The following is a 26,529-nucleotide window of genomic DNA, read 5'->3' as shown; positions in this document are numbered from 1 at the left end:
TGGATAATATCTCATCATTAATAAACCTGATATATATATATACATCAATCATTTATATTTAAGGCCTACATTTTATTTAAACTAATAATTCTTATAATCTATTGGGAACAACACCACTCAGTGGTGATTAGGTATATTTCTACATGTTCTCCTATTGTGGCCCTCACGTCCACATTGTCTGCATGAACTCTTTGGCCTCTTAGCTTGTGATTCTGAAACCTTCTTGTATCTCACCTTCTTAGATCTTCCAGACATCTTATTTCCAGTTGGTGGCAACATAATTTGTTCTAATACCTCTGCAGGTATTGTCCATGTACTTTCATCTGGAAGAGGATAAATTGGAATGCCGTATGCTTTCAACATGTATTCATTGTTGTAGTACATAGAGCAGTAATCTTCACCCTCTAAGTTTTTTAACCTCAACATTGCCCACGCATGCGGACATGGTATTTGATCTAACTGAAACCTTCTACAACTACATGTCATTTCCCTAAGGCAAACAATGAACAACCTCCCATTGTCAATAACTGAATGTAAGTTTTAAGTTGATGGCCTCACCTATCTGGAATAACATGAGATATAGGAAGAGGAGCCATTTAATCTTGGAAAGACTACACAGGTGTTTTGCTAATGATGATTGAATCCAGGAATTTCCTTCTAGCTCAATTAGCCAGCTTCCTAAAACTTACTCTGATCACTGCCCTATGCTAATAAATCTTTGGTTTATGCCTAGTGGTCTCTCTAAATCCTTAAGATTTAAGCCCATATGGTGCAGCCACCACTCCCTCACCAATGTGGTCCAGCAGGCCTATGAGGGTACCTGTAACCTACTTGAGGGAACTACCAAATTCCAAAATGAGGTTACTACTTGGAACAAGTTAGTTTTTGGTAACATCTTCCATAAAAAAAAGTATGTACTGGCTAGGCTAGGAGGCATCCAAAAGTCTAATACATACCCTTTTAGCCCTTACCTTCAACAACTAGAGTGTCAATTCCTAGAAGACTATTCAGCCATTCTGAGAAGTGAAAAAGAATTTTGAAAAACAAAATCTAGGATAAACTGGCTAATGGAGGGAGATGTGAAGAAGAAGGAATAGGATTCTGACCCTCCAAAATAAGGCAGGGGATTGGATAGATGAGCACAAGGGAATTAAAAAAGCCATATTCCAGTTCTACTCATCCCTATTCACCATTGACCACCAATCTTCTACCAATAGTAGAGATACCACCCCATATGTCTCACATACTCTTTAATTTAGGGAACATAACATTCTTAGAGCTTCCCTGAGGAATAGTGAGATAAAGAATGCTTTATTCTTATTCAAACCTTCTGAGGCCCTTGGACCTGATGGCATGTACCCAATATTCTACCAAAAATATTGGAATGTCCTTGAGGGTAAGGTAACAGATTTTATAAGTAGGTCTTCCACACCCTTGAAATGAACCCTGTGGTTAACACTACTTATTTGTGCCTAATCCCTAAATGTGTAAATGCAACAGTGCTGAAGAACTTTAGACCTCTTGGCCTATGAAATACAATATATAAATTGATCACCAAAATTATTATTAACAGAATTAAGCTTATTTTGCCTTCTATTATAGGCCCTAGCCAAGCTAGCTTCCTTTCTAATAGGAGGGCCTTTGATAATGTCATTATTGTGCAAGAATACATTAGTCACTTTAAGAAAATGAAAGGCAGAAATGTCAACATGATCCTAAAGATTGATCTGGAAAAGGCCTTTGATAGGTTAGAATGGTCCTTCATCAGAGACACCCTGCTTTATTTTGGATTTTCTAGCAACATCACCAAGCTGATTCTGTCATGTATTTTTACCAGTTCTATCTATGTGCTTGTCAATAGGAGTAGGATTGAGTACCTTAAGCCTAGTAGGGGCATCAGACAGGGAGACCCGATGTCTCCCTGCATCTTCATCATGTGTATGGAGAGACTATCTAGAAGTGCTGATGCTAAAGTGTATATTGAGAGTTGGTTCCCTATCAAAATCAGTCAAACAAGGCAAAAAATCTCCCACCTTTTCTTTGCAGATGACCTCACTCTCTTTGCTATAGTAAACACCAAGAAATGCAATAGCATAATAGAAACCCTTCATAAGTTTAGTTGTAAGTCTGGCCAGAAGGTAAATAACATCAAGTCCAAAGTTATCTTCTCCACAAATTGCCACCATGAGGAAGTACATAAACTAGCCAGAATATTGATCATCAAACCCAGCCTTTCATTTGGTGGTTACCTGAGATTTTCCATCTTCCATAAAAGACCCACCAATAGAGACTACCAGTTTATCATTGATAGTATGCAGACTAAGCTTGTAGGCTGAAAAACCTAATTCCTGAATATGACTGGGAGAACAACTCTAGCTAAGTCCTCACTTGGGTGCATCCCTAGCCATGCCATGCAATATATTAAGCTCTCAGCCTAGGTATGTAAACAAATTGACAAAATACAGAGGAATTTCATCTGGGGTACCACTACAGCAAAAAAGAAAATGCACCTAGTTGGGTGAAAAATCATGACCAAGCCAAAGGAGGAGGGTGGCTTGGGAGTGCAGACTACTAAAAGCATAAACACTGCCACTCACACTGGTCTGGTTTGGAGTATGTACAACAATCCCAATGCCCTGTGGACCAGAGTTCTATTCCACAAGCACTCTACTAGCAGAAACCCTTCTAAGCGCATAGCCTCTAGGACAGTTAAGAATGGTTGGTCTGTTTGTAGTAAGGCTACTAGGTGGGTAGTTCACAAAGGGGATAGAATTAACCTTTATCAGTGGCCCACTAAACGGGGGAGAGGAGAATTTAAATGTAGACTTATGCTACACTGAGGGACATTGGGACTTTAGTAATATCTCTTTTAACCTCCCTGAGGAGGTAGTTACTACTATAAACTCTACCCTTGTTAATCCTAACTCTGGGAATTTGGATATGATGGTTTGGAACCAAAATAGAAGTGGCCTCTTTTTAACCAAAGCTACCTATACCCTCATAAGAAGTCTGAACCACCATCAAGATCACAACTCTGGGAAAGACTTCAACTGGATTTGGGCCCAAAAATTGCCAAACAAGATAAAATATTTTCTTTGGTTAGTAACCCATGGTAGGCTCCCTACAACCCAATACCTCCACTCCAGGGGTATGAATCTTAACCCTGTGTGCCTCTTCTGTAATAAGGAGGAAGAAACAATTGAGCACCTGCTCATCAAATGTGACAATGCTATCCAATGCTGGAACAAGTTAGCTGAGCAAAGCCATTCCAACCTCAGTATCCCAAACCTGGTAATTAGCCAAATACACTGGAGGCACACTCTTAACAAAGTAAAGCACCAACCCTTCAATGACATGCTCAAATAGGGGCATTTAATCCCTCTCTGGCTCTGGTAGATTTGGATAACTATGAACATTAACAACTTCAATCATATGAAGGATCATGTTCCCTTTAGAGTGGCCATTAACAATGCTGTAAAATTTATGTACATAGCAATAGGAGAAAAAGAGCCCAGGCACAATATTATTATCTCAATTAAATGGCAGCCCAATAGGGGGAGTGTTACAAGCTAAAACTGATGGTGCTAACCATCAAAAAGAAAATACAGGAGGAATGGGAGGGGTAATTAGAAATAGCAATGGGGATTGGGTAACATAGTTTATGGGAAAAATCAAGCAAATACTCTTCATTATGAGCTAACAACTTTCTAGTAAGGCCTAAAGATGGCAATATCAAACAATTTAGTACCTTTAGAGGCCACTGTAGACTCGACAGAGGTAATACAATGCATCAACAATGGACATCTGATATATGATCCTTTGATCTGTGAATGCAGGTCTCTCCTAGCAGCTCTAGGCCATCCACCAATAGGGTGGCAGACAAATTGGCAACAAAGGCAGGGAAGAAGTTGGAAGCAGGAATCAACTTTTTGGTAGTTCCTCCGGTGTTTGTCAATGAAGTACTATGGGCAGACACCCTAGTAACTATTTTTGAAAGGAATATTAAAAGTTATAATATTGTAAATGTAGCTTTGGACTACTCTCTATTTGGTACGATGGACTCAGCTCCTCAGCAACCTAATGTAAGATCAACGTTAACTTAGTATTATATATAAATATTTATCCTTCTGACCACAAAAAAATAATACCAAAATACCAAAAAATTCGATTTCACTATGCTAACTCTATATTTACCAAATTATGCACCGCTCTATTTCACACAATATTCAAAAACTCACTTTCCCTAAGGCCTCATTTGTTTGTACTTAATGGAGGTCTGAATCTTAATCATTCAGATCGCAAACGTTAAGTGCATTTGTTATTAAAGTTTGAAGCTTAATTATTCAGATCTTAATCATTAAGTATGTTTGTTTTTTCTACTTCACAATCACTTAATGGGTCTGAATAGGTCTGTATGATTAAGATCTATAACAGAGACTTGATTTCATTAAGATGCTATCATCCATATTCATTATTAATTGCCGCAACGCCTACCGTTATCAATTACCACCATACCGCCACTACCACCACCACACCACCATCATCATCAATCATAGCCACCACCATTATCGACTATCACCACCCACCATCTCCACCACTGCCGCCACCATCATTCTCAATCACAATTAACACTCATTCACCTCAACTACCACAACTAACTACCCCATCACCATCAACAACCACAGTCGGGCACTGCCCATCATTATAACATATTACCACCCACCACCACCTTCCTCAATCACAACTACCACTACCACTACCACCCGCCATTATTAACTATCACCACCCACCACCATCATCCTCAATCATAATCGTCACCATTACCAATCACCACTAGCCAGTGGCGAAGCTAAGAATTTCTCCAAGGGTGTTTAAATTTAAAAAAGGGGAAAAAATTTACGACAAAGAGTGTTCAATATGTGTTATATACCTCTAAAACGTAATATTTTACCTATGTACACAGTGCAATTTTTCGACAAAGGGTGGTCACTTATAACTATGTGGCTTCGCCACTGCCACTAGCTACTACCCTGAACCACCACCAACCACTGCCTCTAGTCGGCATTCACCCGTTAGCAATCACCACTAATAACTATCATATTTTTAAAAACTATATATTTTATTAATAGAATACAACTGCAACATCACTTAGTGAAAAGACTATTCTACGACCAGCCGCCTACTTAATTATATATATTAGATTAATTAATATTTCATTTGAATTTTATATTTATTAATTTTCAAATAAAAATAAATCTTATACATTCATATGTTAAAAATCAAACAATCTTAATCATTTATTATTTAGATTTTAATACACATCTTAATATTCAGCTGTATATTGAGATTCAAATGTCTTAAATATTCATATGTATTCAGATTGAGAGTTTAATCTTTAAAAAAAAAAATGAGGCCTAAGACCTCTACCTCTTGCCTTTAAAGGGTTCCACATTTTCTGCGCGGTTTTGTGTAATTGTGTCGTCGTACTCTCAACATGTCTTTGGATGAAGAAGAAAATGCAGCCGAACTCAAAATTGGCGACGGTAATTTTTATTGAATTTCCTTTTCTGTTCAGCCGTTTGACTTTCTTTACTTTTTCCCAAACCCTCGAATTTTATTTGTTACTTTGTAATCCTTGGGCCAGTAGATTCCTAAATAACTGAATTTGATGAGAAAATTAGACTGATTTTATCTTTAAATTGTTTAATCTTAGTGCAAGGAAGTGGAAAAAAATGTTATGCTTTTGCTATCAATGGATTTTGATGGAGTTTGCAGAAGTGTTGATTTGGAGAAGCGACATGAAGATAGTTGCCAATCCATGGAACTATTTTGTTAATGCAATCCAAATTTTAGGAAAATAAAAAGAATTCCCCTCTCCCCTTTTAGGTTTTACTTGGTCGCAAACAGGGGCGGAGCTAGAGTATCTGCTACAGGTCCGGACGAACCTGGTAACTTTTGTGTAGACCCTATATTCGTATGAGGAAGTCCATAAATATGGGTAAATATTTAATTGCGAACTCGGTAACTAAGACGAGCTATGGGTTCAGTCGCAAGTTCGTAAATTTCAACCCTTGGCTCCGCCTCTAGTCGCAAAAGGGTATGTGTGTATGTGCGCACAAACTCCGAGTGTACGCGCTCGCACACACACACTGTTCAAAATATATAGATACACACATATTTTTTGTGTGTATGTAGTACTTATATGTGTATTGTCTGCGTGTGTGCCGTGTGTGTGTGTGCCGTGTGTGTGGTCTTGTTCACTGCAAAAGTTGAAGGGAAGTAAATGATTTATGGGTATTCTTTATTTTGCAAAACTAAAATTGAAAATTACTAGTCACTCCCCAATTGGTTGTCTCTGGTATTTGGATTAGTTGGTGTCTCTTTGAAGTGATAGGTTCTTTCCTTCTTGTCCTGTTGATGCTTACATGTTATAAGTAGGTGGAGCTTAATGTTTTATGTTACTTTGGTTTCAGAGTTTTTGAAGGCCAAGTGTCTAATGAACTCTGAAGTTTCTTTGATTCTTGAACACAAGTATGAGCAGATTCAGCAGATGTCTGATGATCCGAGCAATCAAGTTTCCCAGTAAGAATATGAACTCAAACATTTCATTTCCCTTTTCTCGTGGATCTTTGAGCTGCCCGCTGAATCATACTTTGTTTTTGGATCCTTTGCTCTATTCTGTAAGTTACATCTTTTTAGTTTTGATAATCTTTTTTAGAATTTGCAGCGGTTAAAGAACTTATGAATGGTAAAACATTGTTGAATTGACGTTTTTCTTATGTCCATATAATTAATAGAGTTGTTCGTTTAATCCAGGCTGGCTGTCCTAATAATCTAAATTTTAGGAAATGGTGGAATAAGTTGGGAACTATGGAGAATAGGTGGCCAACCGAAAAAGGGAGGATCTACTGGCGTTTGTTTTTCTCACTTCTTTTGTTTCAAGAGGTCCCTCTTTGACAGCTTTCTGAAGTTTTTTTTATGTAAATATATACATTTGAGGATAAATACATGTAACAAGACAGATATACAAAAAAGGAAGTACCTTTTCTCCTACTTTAGAAAATCTATTTCATGATGTGGTGTGCTTTGTTCAGTTTTCTTCTCTTTGAAAATCAACTATATCATGTTTTTGACCGTTAAATATTTTGTTTGAGCATGTATTGGGTGCTTGGTTTTGAAGTGTACTCACTAAAATTATTTGTCTTTCAGAGTGTTTGAGAAGTCACTGCAGTATGTGAAGCGTTTCAGCCGGTACAAGAATCCTGATGCTGTTAGACAAGTTCGAGAGTATCCTCCAAATCTGGTGCATACAAAGAAATTATCTGCATTCTTTTTTGCATATGCTGCAGACACTACATGTATATGGCACACTTTATGGTCTCAAGTGATATGAGTGTTTTAGTATATGAAAAGTTTGGGAAAATAATTAGTGACTAAGAAGTATATGCATCATAGTCTCTCTCTAATTATACCTGGAGATGTAGATTAACATATTTACAGTGGGTGCATGTGATATATAATGAAAAGTGACGTTCTTGAATTTATCAAAAGTGAGAGAGAGTAAAGAAAGAATTAAGGCAAGGAAGCACATAGAGCTGCATATTGTGGTATAACCTCTTTTAGTAAGTATACTTGGACTGGTCAAGCCAAGGAGACCATTTCTATAGATCCTCAACCCTAAGAAATAAGATGTTTCTATCAAATCCTATCATGCAGAGCTTTTTATGGTTTGACATTTTGAAATGCCAGGGTATCATTCCTTGGAATATCATTGGGATTTTCAAATACTACCACTGTTATTAAAGCGATGTGAAGCAAGGGGTTATCGCTTCACAGGTGACAAAAAATGGCCGGTTCTTTAGATCTCAACTTTGAGGAGTTGGATTCATAGTGTCATTCTTGTTTATCGAATGCTGAGATTAATCATTTTCATTACAGTTTGATTATTATAGTACAAAATTAATATATTTTTGGTATTTTAAAATTTTGTGCTTCACTTCTCGCTTTTCATTTCCAGTTCCATGGACCCTGTCACTTTTTTGTGCCTTTCGTTTTGAAAAACAATTGACACAACTTTCTTATAAAATGTGGATCTTAACTTGCTTTTAGAATCCTTAGCAGATATCAACTTGCTGAATTCGAGGTTAGCATTTGTCTACATCTTATTTATACATCTATCTTTTTTTTATTATTTATACCTTTATGGGAAGCTGCAATTATTAAATGTTGTACATTGGCAGCTCTGCGTCCTGGGGAATCTTTGTCCAGAAACTGTTGAGGAAGCTATTGCCATGGTCCCATCTATAAAGGTACCTGATTTCCCTTGGTAATCATGGTCAATTGAAGAAAGAAGACACATAGATTTCCTACAGTCAACTGCTTATTCTTGCTGGTCTTGTGTCCCTAAATTGTTGTACATGTTAAACCCTATGTTTTCTTATCTTTGTGCTTTACATTTGATCCATTTACGAGGAGAGTATTGCGTATAAAATTTACTCAAGTTTCTAACACTGAGTCCCTTAAGAAATGCTTTGAAGTTTAGTCAAGTTGTCAGAGTACAATTTTATAAATTGACTGTGATTTTTTTTTTTTTTTTTGAGTATTTCTTTTGAGTGTTAAGCTTGACTCTATTTCAAGTTTCAATTCTTATTACATGGTAGTGAAGGGACCTCGCAAAGTTTTAAGTGTGCAACTTAAAAAACGGGACAAGCTCAGGGGGAAATTATTATCCATGAATCTTCATAAAATCCCACTCCACCCCCACCCCCCAAAAAAGAAAACATTATCCACCATGGGTCTGGTGGAAGTGAATTGTGCCATAGTGCTGGCTTGGGTCAGATGCATTACCGGAGATCATATCATTACATTATTGGTCTCTTTTAAAATATCCTAGAATCTGCAGTACCTACCATGACAAGAGTGGGTTGCTCTAGTGGTGAGCACCCTCCACTTCCAACCAAGAGGTTGTGAGTTCGAGTCACCCCAAGAGCAAGGTGAGGAGTTCTTGGAGGGAGGGAGCCGAGGGTCTATCGGAAACAGCCTCTCTGCCCTAGGTAGGGTAGGGGTAAGATCTGCATACAAACTACCCTCCCCAGACCCTACTAGTAGGATTATACTGGTTGTTGTTGCTGCTGCAGTACCTACCATGCAGCTCTAGTTTGACAGTTCATATGTAACTTCCTGGCGTTCTGTTCAGTACAGTTCTTTTTCTTGGCTTGTGTGTTTATAAGCTGGTATCATTTGCTCAATACTTGTATTATCTCAGTAGACTTGGGCTGATGAACTTCCTTCATTGGTTGCAGAATAGAGGTCGCACGCTTGATGAGGAGGCAATCGAGAAAATGCTGAATGATCTATCCCTGATAAAGAAGTTTGAGTAGTCTCATTTAGATTTATATCTGCATTTGATGTCTGTAAATATTTCCGCGACTTACCAAGTTTCCAGGACAAATATAACTACTGAAGAAGAGGAGTATGTGGACCTTGCTTCTTTTTCAACCAAATTTCTACATTGGTAAAACAAATGCTGGAGTATATCTTGCGATAGATTTGTTAATTCTATATTTTCGTCTGCTTGTTTGAAGTTCAACCGAAGAAAGAACGAACATTTACTAAAGTAAATAAATTTCCACCAATTATATGTATTCTTGCACAAATGTCAATTACATGGATAACCATATTGCCTACCCAGTTTCAATGTTATCAGATGACCAACACTCATTTGAGGAATTATGCTAAACATGTCAATTGACCAACCAGTGAAAATAAGAGGAATGGCCCATATGCCATCAGTAACAATACGAACAAACATGAATTGAACTCACAAAAGCATGACCAAAAAGAAAAAAAATACGAACTCGCCAACAACTGAAAAGCATCTAAAATGTAATCAAGTAAGCACGAAGATGATGCTAAACGGCAACTCTCATGCAGTATGAATGTGCAAAAGCTACTCGATATTAAAATAGACTCAACAAAATGTCTAACTGATTCTGCCATCAGAAAAATGTTACATAGTAGCTAACCTAACATGAAAGAGAGAAGACATTTGTAAAAAAAAATTCAAATTTAGACCAATTTACATATACATATAATCATATACACTAGTCTGATCCAAATAAAGATGTCCATCCCTCTTATTCTTTTGCAGCAAACTACAGTTTCTGATGATCTTTTCCATAGAGGCAATGTGATGCAAACTATCACAGCAGTGCTGATTTTGACAAGGGTTATCCATCTGCAAGGACAAAATCTTTAGTAAGATCAAACTGATATACAGGTTAACAAACAAACAATTGCTCAATGAATTTCTTATTATAATTAAGAATGACATGGACAGATAAAAGATACTTATTTAGGAAGAGCTCTGGCAACTGATATATGGGAATTCTGGTGTATTTCTTTGGAGGATGTCTATAACAAGCCAAGGCCCAAAAGCTTCATGTTTATACCTTCTAGACCTTACGAACTAGGTTTTTCGGCATAAGTACCAAATATCCTAAGGTGGAAGAATGCTGCTGTTCTAAATGACTATTAGTTTATGGCAGCATATGCTTTCATGAGAAGCCTTGTAGAGATTCTACGTAATCATCAAATAACCGAGTTTTGAAACTCTGACCTGGAAATTACCTAAAATCATTGTTTTCACCTTTCTATCAACTTATGATAGAACTAGCTGCCCGTCAAAAGCAAGCTAAAACCACTAGTTAATCCTGACAAGGTGCCAACAAACAGCCATCTGCTCTGTATTACTGTAGTACAATTTATTCCGACTTTAAAAGCAGCCTATTTTACCAAACACATCTTTCAAAAGCTAATTGGCGAATCAATGAATAGTCGACCTATCAAAAAATATGGTACCAGTAGACAAGATACATACACGTAGATAGTATGTGCATTAAATATGTATCATAAGGACCCCATACATAACTTGTTAAATGTATAAAAAATATATTATCAAGATTGTATCAGTGGAGCAAAGCATAACACAACATGAGGACAAACAGAGTTATATCAGAGTTCTAACATATCATTCGTGCACAATCTAAAGTCTAATCACTACAAATGGAGTCTCTCTCACTTTCTCCTTTCTAAACCCAAAGTAAAGGATTATATAAGAAACAACATGGTCATTTCAATTCTGATGCATATTGTTATGTCACAACAAAAACAGAAACCTAATTTCCCCCCCTGATAAATAACAACAACAAACACCCCATGCAACTAGCATTGTGCTGCCAAATCTTTGAAAAAGGTTTGACATTTATAACTGATCACTAAACTCTAACATTCTTAACTAATTAAACCATTAAATCCTGTGTCCAAGGAGGAACAAATTATCGATATAGTTTAAGCTTATGAATGATAACAGACATGCAGCAGAAAATAGGACCTAAGTTTCTCTCATCAATTTTTATCTTGTTCTGGAATTTCTATGTTGTACGCAACTAGGATATATTAAGAATCTTTGACAACATAAATTGCAATGTATCCCGATTTAGTTGAGTCAAGGTGCTTAATACCTCTGCCGCTTATAACACATTTCAAAGACAATTTCTTCTGTGAAGCTATATAATCAATATGTAAATCATCTAGTGTTTACATAGAAATTAAAAAAACTGGTAGTGACAAATAGATATCCTCCACTAGAGACAACTTGCAGAGTTCAATGATTACCTAGAAACAACGGATCTATAATATACATAAAGCATACAAAATATCTTCTTTTTTTAATAAGTAAATAATACAAATATCTTTTAAAAAAAGAAAAGAAATTGGAGTAGGAAAATAACTTCAACTATGAGAGATTAATAAATACAAGGACACAAAAAGTATGGAGAACCATTGCCTTTAATCCATGCCCCTTATGCGTAGAAGGCTCAATCTGCAATTTGTATTAGTTTTTATAGCAAGTACTTAATGGGAAACATAGAAACAGTAGAAGTTCAATAATCCATCTAGAGCCATTATAATCTCAATGTGGCACAACTTTAGAAATGTTAAAGATTGTAAGCAATGAAGCATTGTATCTTTAGCCCCGAATCAGTCGCTCTAGCTCTCCCTGATAGTATTAATGGAATGACTCCATCCCTATGAAACAATGTTGTCATATTACTTTTTGCAATAAGAATCTACTAAATATATCCATGACATTGAAGTAACATCACGTTCAGACTCCCAAGAGTAAATCATATATGTAAGAGCCTCGGAGCCGCTCATCAGTCATCACCAATCATGGGGAGGACGGAAGTTTTCTTGGTTTTGGAGCACTACTAAACTACTTTATGCCAGTTATTGTTGATCTTAAAAGGCCAAATACATCGTCAGCTCCTTAAAATTGTCCACACTTTTCACTTAGACACTTCATTTTAAGTCCGTTTCAATTGAATACTCCAATCACATCCCAAATGTGTCATTTAGACACAATTTGATGATGTGACATAGTGTGTGTATTACACCATTTTTCAGAGCGTTAGAATTCAATTTTACCTTTTATAATTTTTTCCTTTTTTCATTTTCCTCCTATTCTTTCACATGCCATTGTCCAGGTCACCACCTTCCTCTCTCCCTCCACTAGTCCACCACCATCACCTTACTATTCTAGTTTCCATTGCCAGAATAAATGGAAATCACCAGAAAAACCTCAAATATTTTGTTCTTCTTTGTTTCTTCTCCGCTAAAGACTCGAACCTCAACAATAGCTATTATGAATTTTTGATTATCACGAACTAACTAATAGTTGATTTTGAGTTATAAGTTAATAACCTAGATGATTCTTTTCACAATAACCAAAGATCCAAAAATTTTGGGATTCAAACTTCAACATTCATATGCTCAGAGTCAGATCCGAAAGTTTTCAAACCAAATAATGAGATTCAAGCCGATGTATTTGGCCATCTTAAAAGGCAGATAAAATCTCACATGCACATTATACACATAGTAACAAACTATAAATAACCAACACCAATAGAGTTTTAAGCATCTCATATTCACAGGAATTCAAAATTTCAGAAACGATCTCTAGCGAATCATTCTTGGTCAAAGATTTCAAACAACTACTAAAAGAAGGAGCTTTCAACAAAAAGAAAAAAAAGAAGAAAAGTTTTGACAGAAATTGCTCCATGACAGAATATTTGGTGTATTTGGTGTGTATTGTTCGATTCCAGAAGATCTCGATAGCTTGTTGTGGTGGGTGTAATTTCTGACAATCTGGGATTAATCCTCCGTGACAGAGAAATTATTAGTTAATTTCTATGTCTTATGCATGTTCTTAATATTGTAGAGGGTTGGAGGTGGAGATTAGGAGGAAAAAGAGTGGTGGCAGGGGAGTGAGTTTGTACCTCTGTTCTTTCTTTTGGAAGAAGAAGACGGAAGGAGGGAAGGGAAGTCGTTGGGGTCTTGGGGAAGATGACAAAGGGGTGGGATGGGTTCTTGTTTCCCGTTAATTTTTTTTTTTAATTTGTTCAAGTTATATCCACTTGTCCCCGTCTTATTCGTCATTTCGGCCTGTGAAATACACGCTTTTTTTGTATTTGGCTGCCTATCAATTTTGTGTCTAAATGACACATTCAGGATGTGGTTGGAGTGTTCAATTGAAACAGACTTAAGATGGAGTGTCTAAGTGAAAAGTATGGACAACTTTAAGGGGCTGGCGATGTATTTGGCCATCTTAAAAGGCAGATAAAATCTCACATGCACATTATACACATAGTAACAAACTATAAATAACCAACACCAATAGAGTTTTAAGCATCTCATATTCACAGGAATTCAAAATTTCAGAAACGATCTCTAGCGAATCATTCTTGGTCAAAGATTTCAAACAACTACTAAAAGAAGGAGCTTTCAACAAAAAGAAAAAAAAGAAGAAAAGTTTTGACAGAAATTGCTCCATGACAGAATATTTGGTGTATTTGGTGTGTATTGTTCGATTCCAGAAGATCTCGATAGCTTGTTGTGGTGGGTGTAATTTCTGACAATCTGGGATTAATCCTCCGTGACAGAGAAATTATTAGTTAATTTCTATGTCTTATGCATGTTCTTAATATTGTAGAGGGTTGGAGGTGGAGATTAGGAGGAAAAAGAGTGGTGGCAGGGGAGTGAGTTTGTACCTCTGTTCTTTCTTTTGGAAGAAGAAGACGGAAGGAGGGAAGGGAAGTCGTTGGGGTCTTGGGGAAGATGACAAAGGGGTGGGATGGGTTCTTGTTTCCCGTTAATTTTTTTTTTTAATTTGTTCAAGTTATATCCACTTGTCCCCGTCTTATTCGTCATTTCGGCCTGTGAAATACACGCTTTTTTTGTATTTGGCTGCCTATCAATTTTGTGTCTAAATGACACATTCAGGATGTGGTTGGAGTGTTCAATTGAAACAGACTTAAGATGGAGTGTCTAAGTGAAAAGTATGGACAACTTTAAGGGGCTGGCGATGTATTTGGCCATCTTAAAAGGCAGATAAAATCTCACATGCACATTATACACATAGTAACAAACTATAAATAACCAACACCAATAGAGTTTTAAGCATCTCATATTCACAGGAATTCAAAATTTCAGAAACGATCTCTAGCGAATCATTCTTGGTCAAAGATTTCAAACAACTACTAAAAGAAGGAGCTTTCAACAAAAAGAAAAAAAAGAAGAAAAGTTTTGACAGAAATTGCTCCATGACAGAATATTTGGTGTATTTGGTGTGTATTGTTCGATTCCAGAAGATCTCGATAGCTTGTTGTGGTGGGTGTAATTTCTGACAATCTGGGATTAATCCTCCGTGACAGAGAAATTATTAGTTAATTTCTATGTCTTATGCATGTTCTTAATATTGTAGAGGGTTGGAGGTGGAGATTAGGAGGAAAAAGAGTGGTGGCAGGGGAGTGAGTTTGTACCTCTGTTCTTTCTTTTGGAAGAAGAAGACGGAAGGAGGGAAGGGGAGTCGTTGGGGTCTTGGGGAAGATGACAAAGGGGTGGGATGGGTTCTTGTTTCCCGTTAATTTTTTTTTTTAATTTGTTCAAGTTATATCCACTTGTCCCCGTCTTATTCGTCATTTCGGCGTGTGAAATACACGCTTTTTTTGTATTTGGCTGCCTATCAATTTTGTGTCTAAATGACACATTCGGGATGTGGTTGGAGTGTTCAATTGAAACAGACTTAAGATGGAGTGTCTAAGTGAAAAGTATGGACAACTTTAAGGGGCTGGCGATGTATTTGGCCATCTTAAAAGGCAGATAAAATCTCACATGCACATTATACACATAGTAACAAACTATAAATAACCAACACCAATAGAGTTTTAAGCATCTCATATTCACAGGAATTCAAAATTTCAGAAACGATCTCTAGCGAATCATTCTTGGTCAAAGATTTCAAACAACTACTAAAAGGAGCTTGCAACAAAAAGAAAAAAAAGAAGAAAAGTTTTGACAGAAATTGCTCCATGACAGAATATTTGGTGTATTTGGTGTGTATTGTTCGATTCCAGAAGATCTCGATAGCTTGTTGTGGTGGGTGTAATTTCTGACAATCTGGGATTAATCCTCCGTGACAGAGAAATTATTAGTTAATTTCTATGTCTTATGCATGTTCTTAATATTGTAGAGGGTTGGAGGTGGAGATTAGGAGGAAAAAGAGTGGTGGCAGGGGAGTGAGTTTGTACCTCTGTTCTTTCTTTTGGAAGAAGAAGACGGAAGGAGGGAAGGGGAGTCGTTGGGGTCTTGGGGAAGATGACAAAGGGGTGGGATGGGTTCTTGTTTCCCGTTAATTTTTTTTTTTAATTTGTTCAAGTTATATCCACTTGTCCCCGTCTTATTCGTCATTTCGGCGTGTGAAATACACGCTTTTTTTGTATTTGGCTGCCTATCAATTTTGTGTCTAAATGACACATTCGGGATGTGGTTGGAGTGTTCAATTGAAACAGACTTAAGATGGAGTGTCTAAGTGAAAAGTATGGACAACTTTAAGGGGCTGGCGATGTATTTGGCCATCTTAAAAGGCAGATAAAATCTCACATGCACATTATACACATAGTAACAAACTATAAATAACCAACACCAATAGAGTTTTAAGTATGTAGAGCAACAGAGAAGGTCAAAGACAAGTTCAGATTTCAGAACCAATGTTTTTCGAAAATTTCTACACAGAAATATGGGATAGCTAAGACATAAGGAACTAAGACAAAACTTACCTTTACCATGGCTTGTTAAGAATGCTTCATCCAAACTTAGTTTGAACCAGAACTAGCAGCACATATGGATTGCCCATTACCCTCGGTCAAAGAACAATCACGACCCATCTCTGATATCTGCTGGTCAGCATGCCGAGCTGGTAAACTGCCTTCAGATCTGTTTGACTCGGTAGAACTATTTCTGCTACCCTCAGTAGTTTCCGAATGTTCCACCACATGTGGTATGACAGCAGTCCCAGTACTAACCTCATGCCGAGCTTCAGCACCGTGGTCTGATGTTGAACTGTTGCGGGAGAAAAATCTCTCCTTCCAACCTCTTGTGCTCTTAGTAATAGACTCTTTATACCTTAATTGCAAAGGAAACAATCAAACAAACAAGAACGGGGTCCACATTGGTAAATGAGATATCAAAAGATTCATACAGAACTATATATAATGTATCTTACTACCTCAACGACATTGCAGAAAATCGAGATTTAATTGATTCTGAAAGAGACAGAAGATCCGACGGTCCAGCTCTCTCTTGATTATCAGGAGAAGACTGTGAAGGAGACCTTCTACAATACGAGCCATTCAGAATAGGCAAAAAAACACAACTCATTGAATACAAATAATTTACTAAGCTGGGAGCCATAAATTAAAATAAAATAAAAATGCAGTTGTAAAGCCAAACTTGAGAATGATAATCACCTATTGTTTGAAGAAGTTCCAAGATGATTAATAACAGCACTTGATCCTGATCCAGATGCAGAAACCTGATCAGCTTGAACAGGAGGCGTAGTAAATAGCTGTGTAGAACCTTCTCCAACTGAAACAATTGGAGAACTCGAAGCAGAAACCGATGCGGGAGAAGCGGATTCACCACCAGTCATCAGAGCTGGAGAGGAAGCGGGGCCAGCAGGCGTTGAATTTGGGTGAGTGGAGAATACCAGAAACTGTGGACGACCTTGAGCTGAAGACCTCCCCCTCTGACCGTCCCTCCTGGCAAGGTGGCGGGCCCTTCCCATAGCAGCAGCGGCAGCTAGGTGCTGAATAATACGTTCTTCTAGTTCTGAATCAGTTGCACTCACTGGTAACTGTAAAAATTAAAAATATGAATTATAATAAAAAGGAATAAGAAGAAAAGAAATGATATCTTCTGTCTCCAACTGATGGTAAACACCACCGAGAAGTTGTGAAGTCATGGACAGTGGAGAATGCTAACATGCTGTAATTCAAAATCTCCCAAAGTTGGATGGTGAAAGATAGTGGTATTTCGAGGAGGATTCATCCTGATATTTCTCTCGTGCTCAACTGCATCCAGCAATTCTTGGCTGCAAATACAAGAACAATGGTCACTTCTTTGGAAACAAGACTATACAAGATATAAATGAGCGAGAGATGTAACATATAAGGAAGCAACCTGTTGGGATCTTTTAAGGAGAGGGCCTGCCAACACATGGGGCATTGAGAACTTCTCTGACACCTGCGAAACATAAAGCATCATGCACAATGTTATTGACACCAGCTAAAGTTATATCCATGCTTCTGGGTCTCACTAGTAGGAAACCAAAATATAATCAGGTGGAACACACCGACAACTAATATTTTATGAAATAATGAACTGTTAAAAAGCCTTCTTCCACATCTCAAAATTAATAGTTCTCTTACCTGCTAACTAATTTTTTGATAGATTAAGATTCCTAATACCTGCTTCTAAATAAACCTTAAATGTCAATTTAAATGCATTAGATCTCTACATGCTTTCAACTTTCTACATATAGTATAGTCTATAATTTCAATTGTTTGATAGAAACAGATGTATATTCGTGACTGCCATTGAAAATGTACTCTAGGAACACATTAATAGGAGCATATGCATATGAATACATAAAGAAAGCTGGTAGGCAAATTAAACAAGATCTGCACGTACTATACCCATCAAACATACTCCTGTAGCAAAAGCACTACCTTAAAGTTGCATGAATATAGAGAAGGACACAGTCATCATTATCGTTGACATTCGGTACACTTCTTTCCGCCGTTTTTTGACAGGTTTTAGTGGACACACTTCTCTATAAGGTAGAAGGTTTATTTTCTGGAGTAGCTTTAACCGACTTATGAAGCGATAAGCTCTTCCTATTTAGAGGTTTCCTATCTTTCATATCTTCCATTTTAGCAATTCAAGACCTGCTTTCCTCCTCCTTTGTACTCTTGATCAATATTAAGAAACTCTTTTCCTCATTACAAGAAAAACCTCTGTTGGAGATTATCATAGATATGATTAGGTGATTTAACAGATTTGGAAATAACTAGGGTTGATTTGAGAGCTAAAACTTCAAATCTACTCCGTTCATAGATATTATTGACAAGGTGTGATATTACTTTCTTTGTTTGCCTGCAAACTAGTTTATAATAAGGAGTAAAGGCCTTCGTACCCATATAAGAGCCCATGCATCTATACTAGTGTCTTACCCCAAAAGTTAGCACATACCAGCAACAATACAACTTTCATCCACATCCAAACACTCTAATGTACCGACATTCACTCACCTTGAAATCACCTCATTGTTTAGGACTGAAACGGAGAGGAAATAGCATGGTTGAAAAACTGCCTCGCCTTCTTTCTAGGTCTCCTTTTCTAAAGCAAATGTTATGAAGCTAAGGAGAGGTGAAATCATGATAAACCATGGAAGGAAGACACTGGTATCATATATCCTCTAGAAAAATGTCATTATGCAGCAAGTCAACAAAAGCATGTTAAATGTCATTATGCAGCACGTCAACAAAAGCATGTTGTAGTTTTAACTAAAAAATACCGGCGCGATATATGAAACAGAACATTCCACCAAATTATCCCTGTGTCGATGAGATGTTTGCAGTAGCTGCAAACTCAACAAAAACTTATGCAATTGGAGTTAACAGAGATAAATTGGGTGGGTATATATAGAGGGGGATGGGGGTAGTGTGCTTGCAGAAACGAATAATTTTCTGGAAATCATGGAGAAAGAAGTAGTTTATATGGTGTGGGAGATATACACCTAAGGGGGTGATGTTCCCGGGGGAATTTACAGTTGCTCTCAGTAGGGGAAGGGGTTGAAATGGAGAAGAGGAATAGTCGATGATCTGAAAGGGTGAGAAAATAGCAGATATAGATGAGAATGCCCGACCATTGCCATCTTTGAAGGCAGGAGGAAATTGTCCAATTGGGTGGGGGAGTTGTTAGGTATTTTCTTCTGAGGGAAAGAGGCCAAGGTAATTGAATTGTTGATTGAAATTGAACAAGAGGCAAAGGGGCTAAGATGGGTTAACAGAAAGATGGAGAGGGATAGAAGGGTGGTTACCAAAGGACAGGGGGATAATAGCGTTGTATGAGATGAGATTTGGAGGTAAGGGGAGGGTGGGATGGAGGAGGAAGATAGAGTGTCATCATCTAGGCCCAACTGCCAAGATATTGTCCACTTTGACTCGACCCCTCTAGGCAACTGGAAGGCTTTTAGGCCTCACGGTTTGTCCCCTTTAGAAAACAACCCAAAAGGCGCCCCAATGGTTGAATCCTGAACTCGCCCTTATATGACCCCTAACTTTCCCCTCCCATTCTAATGTGAATATTGCTTAAGGCAAGCTTCACAACGAACCTGCTTTGAAGTTCAACAGCCGGTCCGTGAGCTATAACACTCCATTAAGGGATTCAACATCCTAGTTGCGGTTTGCTCCACCCCCGTACTAGGGAGGTACCGACTCTGATACCACCTATCAAAGTCTCAGGCGCAACTACCAAGGTATTGTTTGCTTTGGCATAAAACCTCAGTGCCACCTCAAGGCTTTTGGGCCTCATGATTTGCCTCCCTTGTGCTTTAACCCAAACGACGCCTCACCAGTTGAATCCTAACTTGACCTCATATGGCCCTTAACTTTCCCATCTCGTTCAGAAGTGAGATTCGCCTAAGACAAGCTTCACAGCGAACTCCATTTCAAGTTCAATCGCCAGCGGTGAGTGGAGTGTTACATAGAGGTAAAGAAAAATATCGATCCATGGATGTTAAGATCATATCTCGGAGATGAATAATTCAAACAAAAAGGTCAATCATTAAGGTGGGAGTATGAGAACGGAGGCAAACTTATTGTGCTTTCGGAGACGAAGTGTAGTTGTGGCGAACACATTGGCAGAAAGTACATGGGATGGAAGGTGGGTTAAGCATAACACTGCCCGGCTAATGAGAGTGCGGGAGGCATAATACTCTTATTGAATGTGGAGAAGTTAGAGGTGGTGGAAGTAAGCAAAGAAGAGCTTATACTAGTTGCCCTACATCCGGGAGTAGGCTAGAGTGGAATTTTGGGAGAGTTTGGGCCGGTAAGGGAGGGTTCTAAGGAGAGACTTTGAAATGAGTTATCGATCACTTTGGCAGGATGAGAGGCACTCTAAGTGTTGGTGACAAGACTTTAATACTATTAGGTTTTCGAAGGAAACGATAGATTGCAGAACAATGTACGAACAATTAAAAGGTTCTCGGAATTCATCAATAACCACCATTTATTTGTCTTCATTTGACAGGGGCCAAGTTTACATGAATAAGATAAGAGGAGTCAGCATACAAGTCAAGGTTTGACAAATTCTTGGTGTCGACCACATAAAAGAATGGCCGAATTTGTTGCAAGTTCCATTGCCTAAGTTGATCGTGGACCACTTATCCATCATGTTGGATGAAAGCGGAAGAAAAGACAAAAAAACCCATTTCAGATTTGAGAAACGACTAAAAGTGGCAAACTTTGAAGATAGAGTAGCGGACTGGTCGAGCTATAGGACCTCATTCTCACTAGCAAAGAAGCTCAAACTGCTGAAAGGGAACATAAGGTTGTCGAATATGGAGCTTTTTGGAAGGGTAGAAGTGAAGATAAGGAAATCATGAATGACATTTGGGTACACTGAGAGAGCGAAAGATTTGAGGGGGCTAGAGGGACGAGGAAAAAAAGGAGAAGAAAAGGAGATCAAGGAGGAGGAAAGGAAATGTCCAATAAGAGCACATTATTCAGTATGCCCACATACTAGATGCCAATAATCCAAGCACCGACTAATGATTCTGGAAAACTTGAGACTCTAGAGGAATTTTCTATAGAATGCAGTAGTTAGGACCAAGAGGCACCATCTAGTCAACCAGGAGATCGTTACTTCCCGAAAAAGTAAGGAGGACTTGGGGTAAGGGGATCTTAGAGTGTTCTGATAAGGGGGGTCTTAGAGTCTTCAACAAGACTTGTTGGAAAAATGATTGTGAAGATTTGAAACTGAGGAGAACACCTAATTGAGGGAGGTGATAGCTTGAAGTATGGAATTGTGGACAGGGGTGGAGGACTAGAAATATCACTTTTGTCATTTGAATGTAGCTTATGGAGGAGCATCATGAAGGAGCGGGAGGATTTCAGCTGCAATATTGCATCAGGGTAATAAAAGAATTAGTTAATTGGTGGTTTGGAGATAATGCCTTAAGATTCACCTTCCCTAAGATTATAGATTATCAATCCAGAGAGAATACATTACAACAATTTCAGGGAACATAAGAAGGGGAAGTTTTCTATATCTTGAAATTAGGAGGAATTTGCAAGATTAGAAGATGACAATATACCAAAGCCTATTAGAGATTCTTTACAAAAGAGTTTATCTAAAATAGTTAGGACTCCTGGATGGAACGAGGAGAGGCGGGGAAGAAGAGATGATTCTTCTTGGTTAAGTCTTATTATCATATGCTTCTCACAAGGGAAGAATTGGTCTTTCCACAATGGTTGGATATCTAGAGCACCAAGAAATGGTATTTCTTTGCTTGGGTGGCAGGTTGGCAGCAAGGGAAGCAATTTTGGCAGCCTAATGTGTATTTCTTTGCTTGCGTGGAAGCAAGGGAAGCAAATGTAACAGTCAAGACCATGAGAAAGAAGAGGTTTACTTATATTAGCTGGTGTACAACAACAACATACCCATTGTAATCCCAAAGGGAGGTTTGGGGAAGGTAGTGTGTACGCAGACCTTACCCCTACCTTGTGTGAGGTAGAGAGATAGTTTCCGATAGACCCTCGGCTGAAAGGAAAAAAACAAAGCAAGTTTGAAAAAATTGAAAATACTGCAGTTATATTAGCTGGTATTTCATGTGCAATTGCTCACGTGAAGCTGTTAACCACCTATTGTTACATTACAAGGTGGCCACGCGATTTGTGATTAGTGTTGAATTGGTTTAGAACACGATGGATGATACCTGGCATGGAGTACCACGAACGCGAACGATACCGAACAAAGTGAAAAAGCCTATACAGCTAAACTTTTGAGGTTTGGAGAAGGAAGAGAAGATGCAAGGTATGTGCTTCTATACTAGCTCTAATATGAGTCCTATAGTAGGACATGAAGAGAACTTTCACAGTTTATATACAGATTTTTTACATATGAGCAATAGCTTATGGTTTCTAGTTTTTTTTTAATGTACATTCGTGAAGTCTTAATTTGTATCGGAGATTGGGTGTCCTGTGTGGAAAGTCATATTTTATTATAGGTTCTCTACTTTTGGTATACTAGCATGGGGAAATTCCCCCATTAATAAATTTACTTACTTTATCAAAAAAGAACCTCACAATCCGAATTTGATTAACTAATGAACCTTTTGTCTGGACTTTAAGCTCAAACTAACCAAGGCATAGTTGACAGCCAAATCTTTTATTCACTAGTGGTTGTATAAGATGTTAGGCTCACTAATTGCGGGTGCGGGGTCCATTCGTCCTCTCTAATCTTGGCGAAATTGGGCATGCCTCATCATGAGTTGCGATAAAGCAACATCATCTCTAAGGGGTGGCCTAGTATTAAACTAAGTTGCTCGGACACGGATGCGGGTGGCTGACACGGGTGCGGATCTAGAGGTCGGATCCTTCGAATTGTAAATTCTAAGATTCGGGGATATGGGTCCTAGTATGGATATGGGTGCGGGGATCCGGCTAAAAATAATTCAAAACAATATATAAAAATATCTCTAAATTTTGTGAAATACTTACGTATAGCTAGTAAAGTGTGAATTTCTTTTTTATTTTCAAGTTGTAAATAAGTAAAGGATTGATTTCTTAGATAAGGTATGCTATTTTCTTCAAATTTACCTTAGTTTTGGTTCTGATTTCCGAAATCAAATTGTTTTGTCTCGAATTTTTCCTTCCGCCGTGGTCAAAGTACCCAAAATTATTTGACCAGATTCAGTACGGATCCCACCCACATCTATACGAGTGTCATGTCGACACAGGTGCAGCACCTAAACTGCCATGTCGGAGCAACTTAGGTATTAAGATATGAGAGTAACAACCTGGAGATTCCATATTCAAATCCCAACTACAACACTAGGGACCCGTTTGGCGATAGATTTTGCCAAATATTTGCCAAATTTTTTTTGGCAAATACATGTTTGTTCATAAATTTTATGCATATTTTGGCAAATTCCCAAATCCCAAAACCAGCTCATTACTATTACACTTTTTAAAAATTGCCCCAAACTTTTGTATTTTATAAAAGAGCCACTATTTATTATTTTGTAACAATGTTGCTTCGCCTTCTCAGTCATCTGATCGTATATTATGTAGTTCATTATAAAAATGATAATTTTGTACCAAATGTATTTATGTTCAGGACTATGGTTTGTGATAGTGATAATGAATGTTATTGATGAATGTATTGTTGGGTATTTGTAATAGTTTTTAGAACTTGTGGGTATAAGTGATGTTTCATGTTTTTTTTTTTTAAAAGTGAAATATGTTTTGAAAACTGATGTCCAAACACATTTTCATCTTCAAACCAAACTTCACCCAAATCAGATTTTTCAAAATAAATTTGGGAATCTATGGCCAAACGCTAGCTAGATATGAGTTCATCTGCTCTATGCTTGGTGAGCAGGATTACCTTGACAACATGTGCTCGTGTGCTATACAGGTTGCTAGGTGGATTAGTCGAGGTGCGAGCAAGCCGACATCAAAAAAATTAAATAGAAATAAAAATTAAAGAATGCAGCTGCACATTGAAAGCTTTATAACATTTTCACTTGCACCTATACTTTACATCCTCTTTCTCATAAATAACTTGAAGAATTTTATTTCATGCATAATATATTGAGACAATGTCAAATTTATAAAAAGTGGTGGTGTATACTGTATAGCCAGCCTAGATTTTGCCTATTTATCTAAACAAGTCCTCTCTTAATACCAACAATGCAAGCAAATAGAAAAAAGGGTCTTTTAATATGTCCTAAAAAATCCACATGTTTTTGGTATAGTTCCTGATTATGGGACTTCAGCAACCTACTGATACGCTATCCTATTTTGTTCGATGTACATTCAAGTATCAACCAACTCTGAGGAGTGGGCCCTGTTACTTGCACACAAAAAAATTCAAACTCTACAGTTTCAGATTATTATATAGCTATTTTGAAAATATATTAATATGATACCTTTACCCGCTTTTCATTATCACCAAACTATCATTAGTACATCCGATATACTCAGACATGGCAACCCATTCAAACTTTGTTCTCTTCGTCACTGCGCTATTTAACTGAATTAGGATGGAAAGAGAAACACGTTGCAGTAAAGTCCTAACAAAGAGCTGCAACGTCGGCTTTCCAGCAATTAGATTAGAAAAAAACAGACCCTGAGGCATCTACTCATCTCCAGATCTGATTATCTTCTACAGAATGCGATACCGCATTCGACTAAAGACCAAGTAGTTCAAACATAAGTATTAATCAAATAGTACAAAATATATCATACCATTCAAGAATACATTGAAGATGAAACTCATGCTTGCAACCAGTCACCTACACATAAAAAGATTCGATTATTTGGAATGAAGTCCATCTCAGTGCATTCCACAGTGACAAGGGACAGTACGAAACAAAACGTACCGTTGAGGGATCACTTTCACAAAATTCTTCAAGGCATATGCTGCAAGTATCTTCACAAGCATCCTGAATACCGCCCTCCACAAATGCTGCCGCTGAAGTCAAATGATTCTCAGACATCTTGCCCTCCTCCATCTGCCAAAACATAAAACCTCACTGAAACTCCACTTCATCATTATACAAAGTAATAGAAAGTAAACAGTCACATGACCCCACCCCACCCCCCTCCCAAACCCCTTTTTTCGATAAATAGTAAAAGAACACTTCTGACCTCTAAATTCATATTCAAAGCTAAAAACACATAAAAAGTCCAAACAGCAGAGTATATCACATTATTTTGGCGTGGCAACTGGAAACCATTGTCGTTGGCATAGAAAGGGGGAAAACAATAGAAGAAAAAGCTCAAATATATGATGAATTCATTGTGAGTGAGATACAATTGAATTGATCAGTACACTTCCTACAGCAGCTCAGACAATAAGGGGATCCATACTTAAACGCCAATACTTATATTGAGATACACAAACTACAGCTAAACGCCAATATTTGTATTGAGATACACAAACTACAGCATAAAACGCCAATACTTCTATTGAGATACACAAACTACCGCATAAACATTCCAAACCCTCCACACTACACAACGATCCATATCAATATTAACAACATCTGAAAGAAACCAAATGTAAAAATCAAATCTTTTTCACAAAATGTTATCCATTTTACCAAAAGCCAGTGTAGAAGTACACAAACTACAGCATAAGGATTCCAAACCCTCCATATTCCACAACAATCTAAATCAATGTCTACAAAATCTGAAAAATAAGAGATATAAAAATCAAATCTTTTTCACAAAAATCTTACCCATTTTACCAAGAACCAGTTTACACCTAAACAAGTGCAACCCCACATCAGATATCAACACTATAACACTCATGAAGCTTAAAAATTAAAGAGAAGAAAGTCAAGAGAGCAAATACCCAGTTCCCCAAATAGCAATATAAGCTCAATTTCAAACACTCAATTTCCCAAACCAATCAAAGTCACATACTTTACCTCAAAAACGTCAACTAATTGGGCAGATCAAAGCTGCAAAGAAGGAAGATTTGATTAGAACAACTTTGTGGGATTTGAGAGGTGATGAAAAAGAGTGAAATTTCGGTGAGAATACAATGAAAGGAGAGGATAGAAGTTTAAAGAGGGCAACGAAGAATTTGGACTTGCCTTTTGTTGGTTTCTTCTTTGTTTTTCTAAGTTTTTTTCTTTTATTCTTTTATACCTTTTTGGCGGTGATGAGATGACTAAGCCCACATTAACACTAGCTCGGTCTTCCATGCCATTCACTTTCTACACGTGCCATAAATTTTGATTTTTTTCTCTTTTTAATCATTGGATAATTCTTTGAAGTGATTTTCGCAACAAAAAAAAAAAAGAAATCACAACAATTTGTTCTAAAAGTAATT

The 26,529-nt window shown here is 37.5% G+C and overlaps 2 protein-coding genes across 5 annotated transcripts; one reads left to right on the top strand and one right to left on the bottom strand.

The window, feature by feature from the left end:
- Nucleotides 1-5,372: 5,372 nt before the first annotated feature.
- On the top strand, nt 5,373-9,632 carry LOC107788077 (DNA-directed RNA polymerase II subunit 4). Its single transcript, XM_016609726.2, has 6 exons — nt 5,373-5,543; nt 6,474-6,582; nt 7,210-7,287; nt 8,110-8,143; nt 8,241-8,309; nt 9,303-9,632. The coding sequence occupies exons 1-6, from the start codon at nt 5,495-5,497 to the stop codon at nt 9,378-9,380; spliced, it is 417 nt and encodes a 138-aa protein (XP_016465212.1). The 5' UTR covers nt 5,373-5,494; the 3' UTR covers nt 9,381-9,632.
- Nucleotides 9,633-9,935: 303 nt separating this feature from the next.
- LOC107825171 (E3 ubiquitin-protein ligase RHF2A) lies at nt 9,936-26,310 on the bottom strand. Of its 4 annotated transcripts, none has more exons than XM_075221894.1 (9): nt 26,123-26,310; nt 25,070-25,201; nt 24,936-24,982; nt 17,581-17,643; nt 17,383-17,491; nt 16,869-17,254; nt 16,628-16,735; nt 16,179-16,524; nt 9,936-10,237 (listed from the first exon to the last, which is right to left on the bottom strand). In XM_075221894.1, the coding sequence occupies exons 2-8, from the start codon at nt 25,199-25,201 to the stop codon at nt 16,215-16,217; spliced, it is 1,155 nt and encodes a 384-aa protein (XP_075077995.1). In that variant the 5' UTR covers nt 26,123-26,310; the 3' UTR covers nt 9,936-10,237; nt 16,179-16,214. The 4 variants fall into 4 exon arrangements, with proteins under 4 accessions (XP_075077995.1, XP_075077997.1, XP_075077998.1 ...); XM_075221896.1 differs by having other exon boundaries at nt 25,070-25,222; nt 26,287-26,310; XM_075221897.1 differs by having other exon boundaries at nt 16,628-16,732; nt 26,123-26,299.
- Between the last annotated feature and the right edge of the window lie 219 nt (nt 26,311-26,529).

This window comes from Nicotiana tabacum, chromosome 9 (genome assembly GCF_000715075.1).
Source record: "Nicotiana tabacum cultivar K326 chromosome 9, ASM71507v2, whole genome shotgun sequence".
NCBI classification, from domain to species: Eukaryota; Viridiplantae; Streptophyta; class Magnoliopsida; order Solanales; family Solanaceae; genus Nicotiana; species Nicotiana tabacum.
Note: the sequence above shows the minus strand (reverse complement) of the source record. Positions and strands in the feature narration are given on the sequence as shown.

What these genes read in the sequence shown, in the direction of transcription:
- LOC107788077 (XM_016609726.2), top strand. Translation starts at nt 5,495, where the DNA reads ATGTCTTTGGATGAAGAAGAAAATGCAGCCGAACTCAAAATTGGCGAC. An exon ending in CCGAGCAATCAAGTTTCCCA is followed by an intron (nt 6,583 to 7,209) that starts GTAAGAATATGA and finishes TTTGTCTTTCAG; the next exon opens with AGTGTTTGAGAAGTCACTGC. An exon ending in GCTGTTAGACAAGTTCGAGA is followed by an intron (nt 7,288 to 8,109) that starts GTATCCTCCAAA and finishes ACTTGCTTTTAG; the next exon opens with AATCCTTAGCAGATATCAAC.
- LOC107825171 (XM_075221896.1), bottom strand. Translation starts at nt 25,213, where the DNA reads ATGTTTTGGCAGATGGAGGAGGGCAAGATGTCTGAGAATCATTTGACT. An exon ending in TCCTTAAAAGATCCCAACAG is followed by an intron (nt 17,492 to 17,580) that starts GTTGCTTCCTTA and finishes TTGTATTTGCAG; the next exon opens with CCAAGAATTGCTGGATGCAG. An exon ending in GGAACTTCTTCAAACAATAG is followed by an intron (nt 16,736 to 16,868) that starts GTGATTATCATT and finishes CTCGTATTGTAG; the next exon opens with AAGGTCTCCTTCACAGTCTT.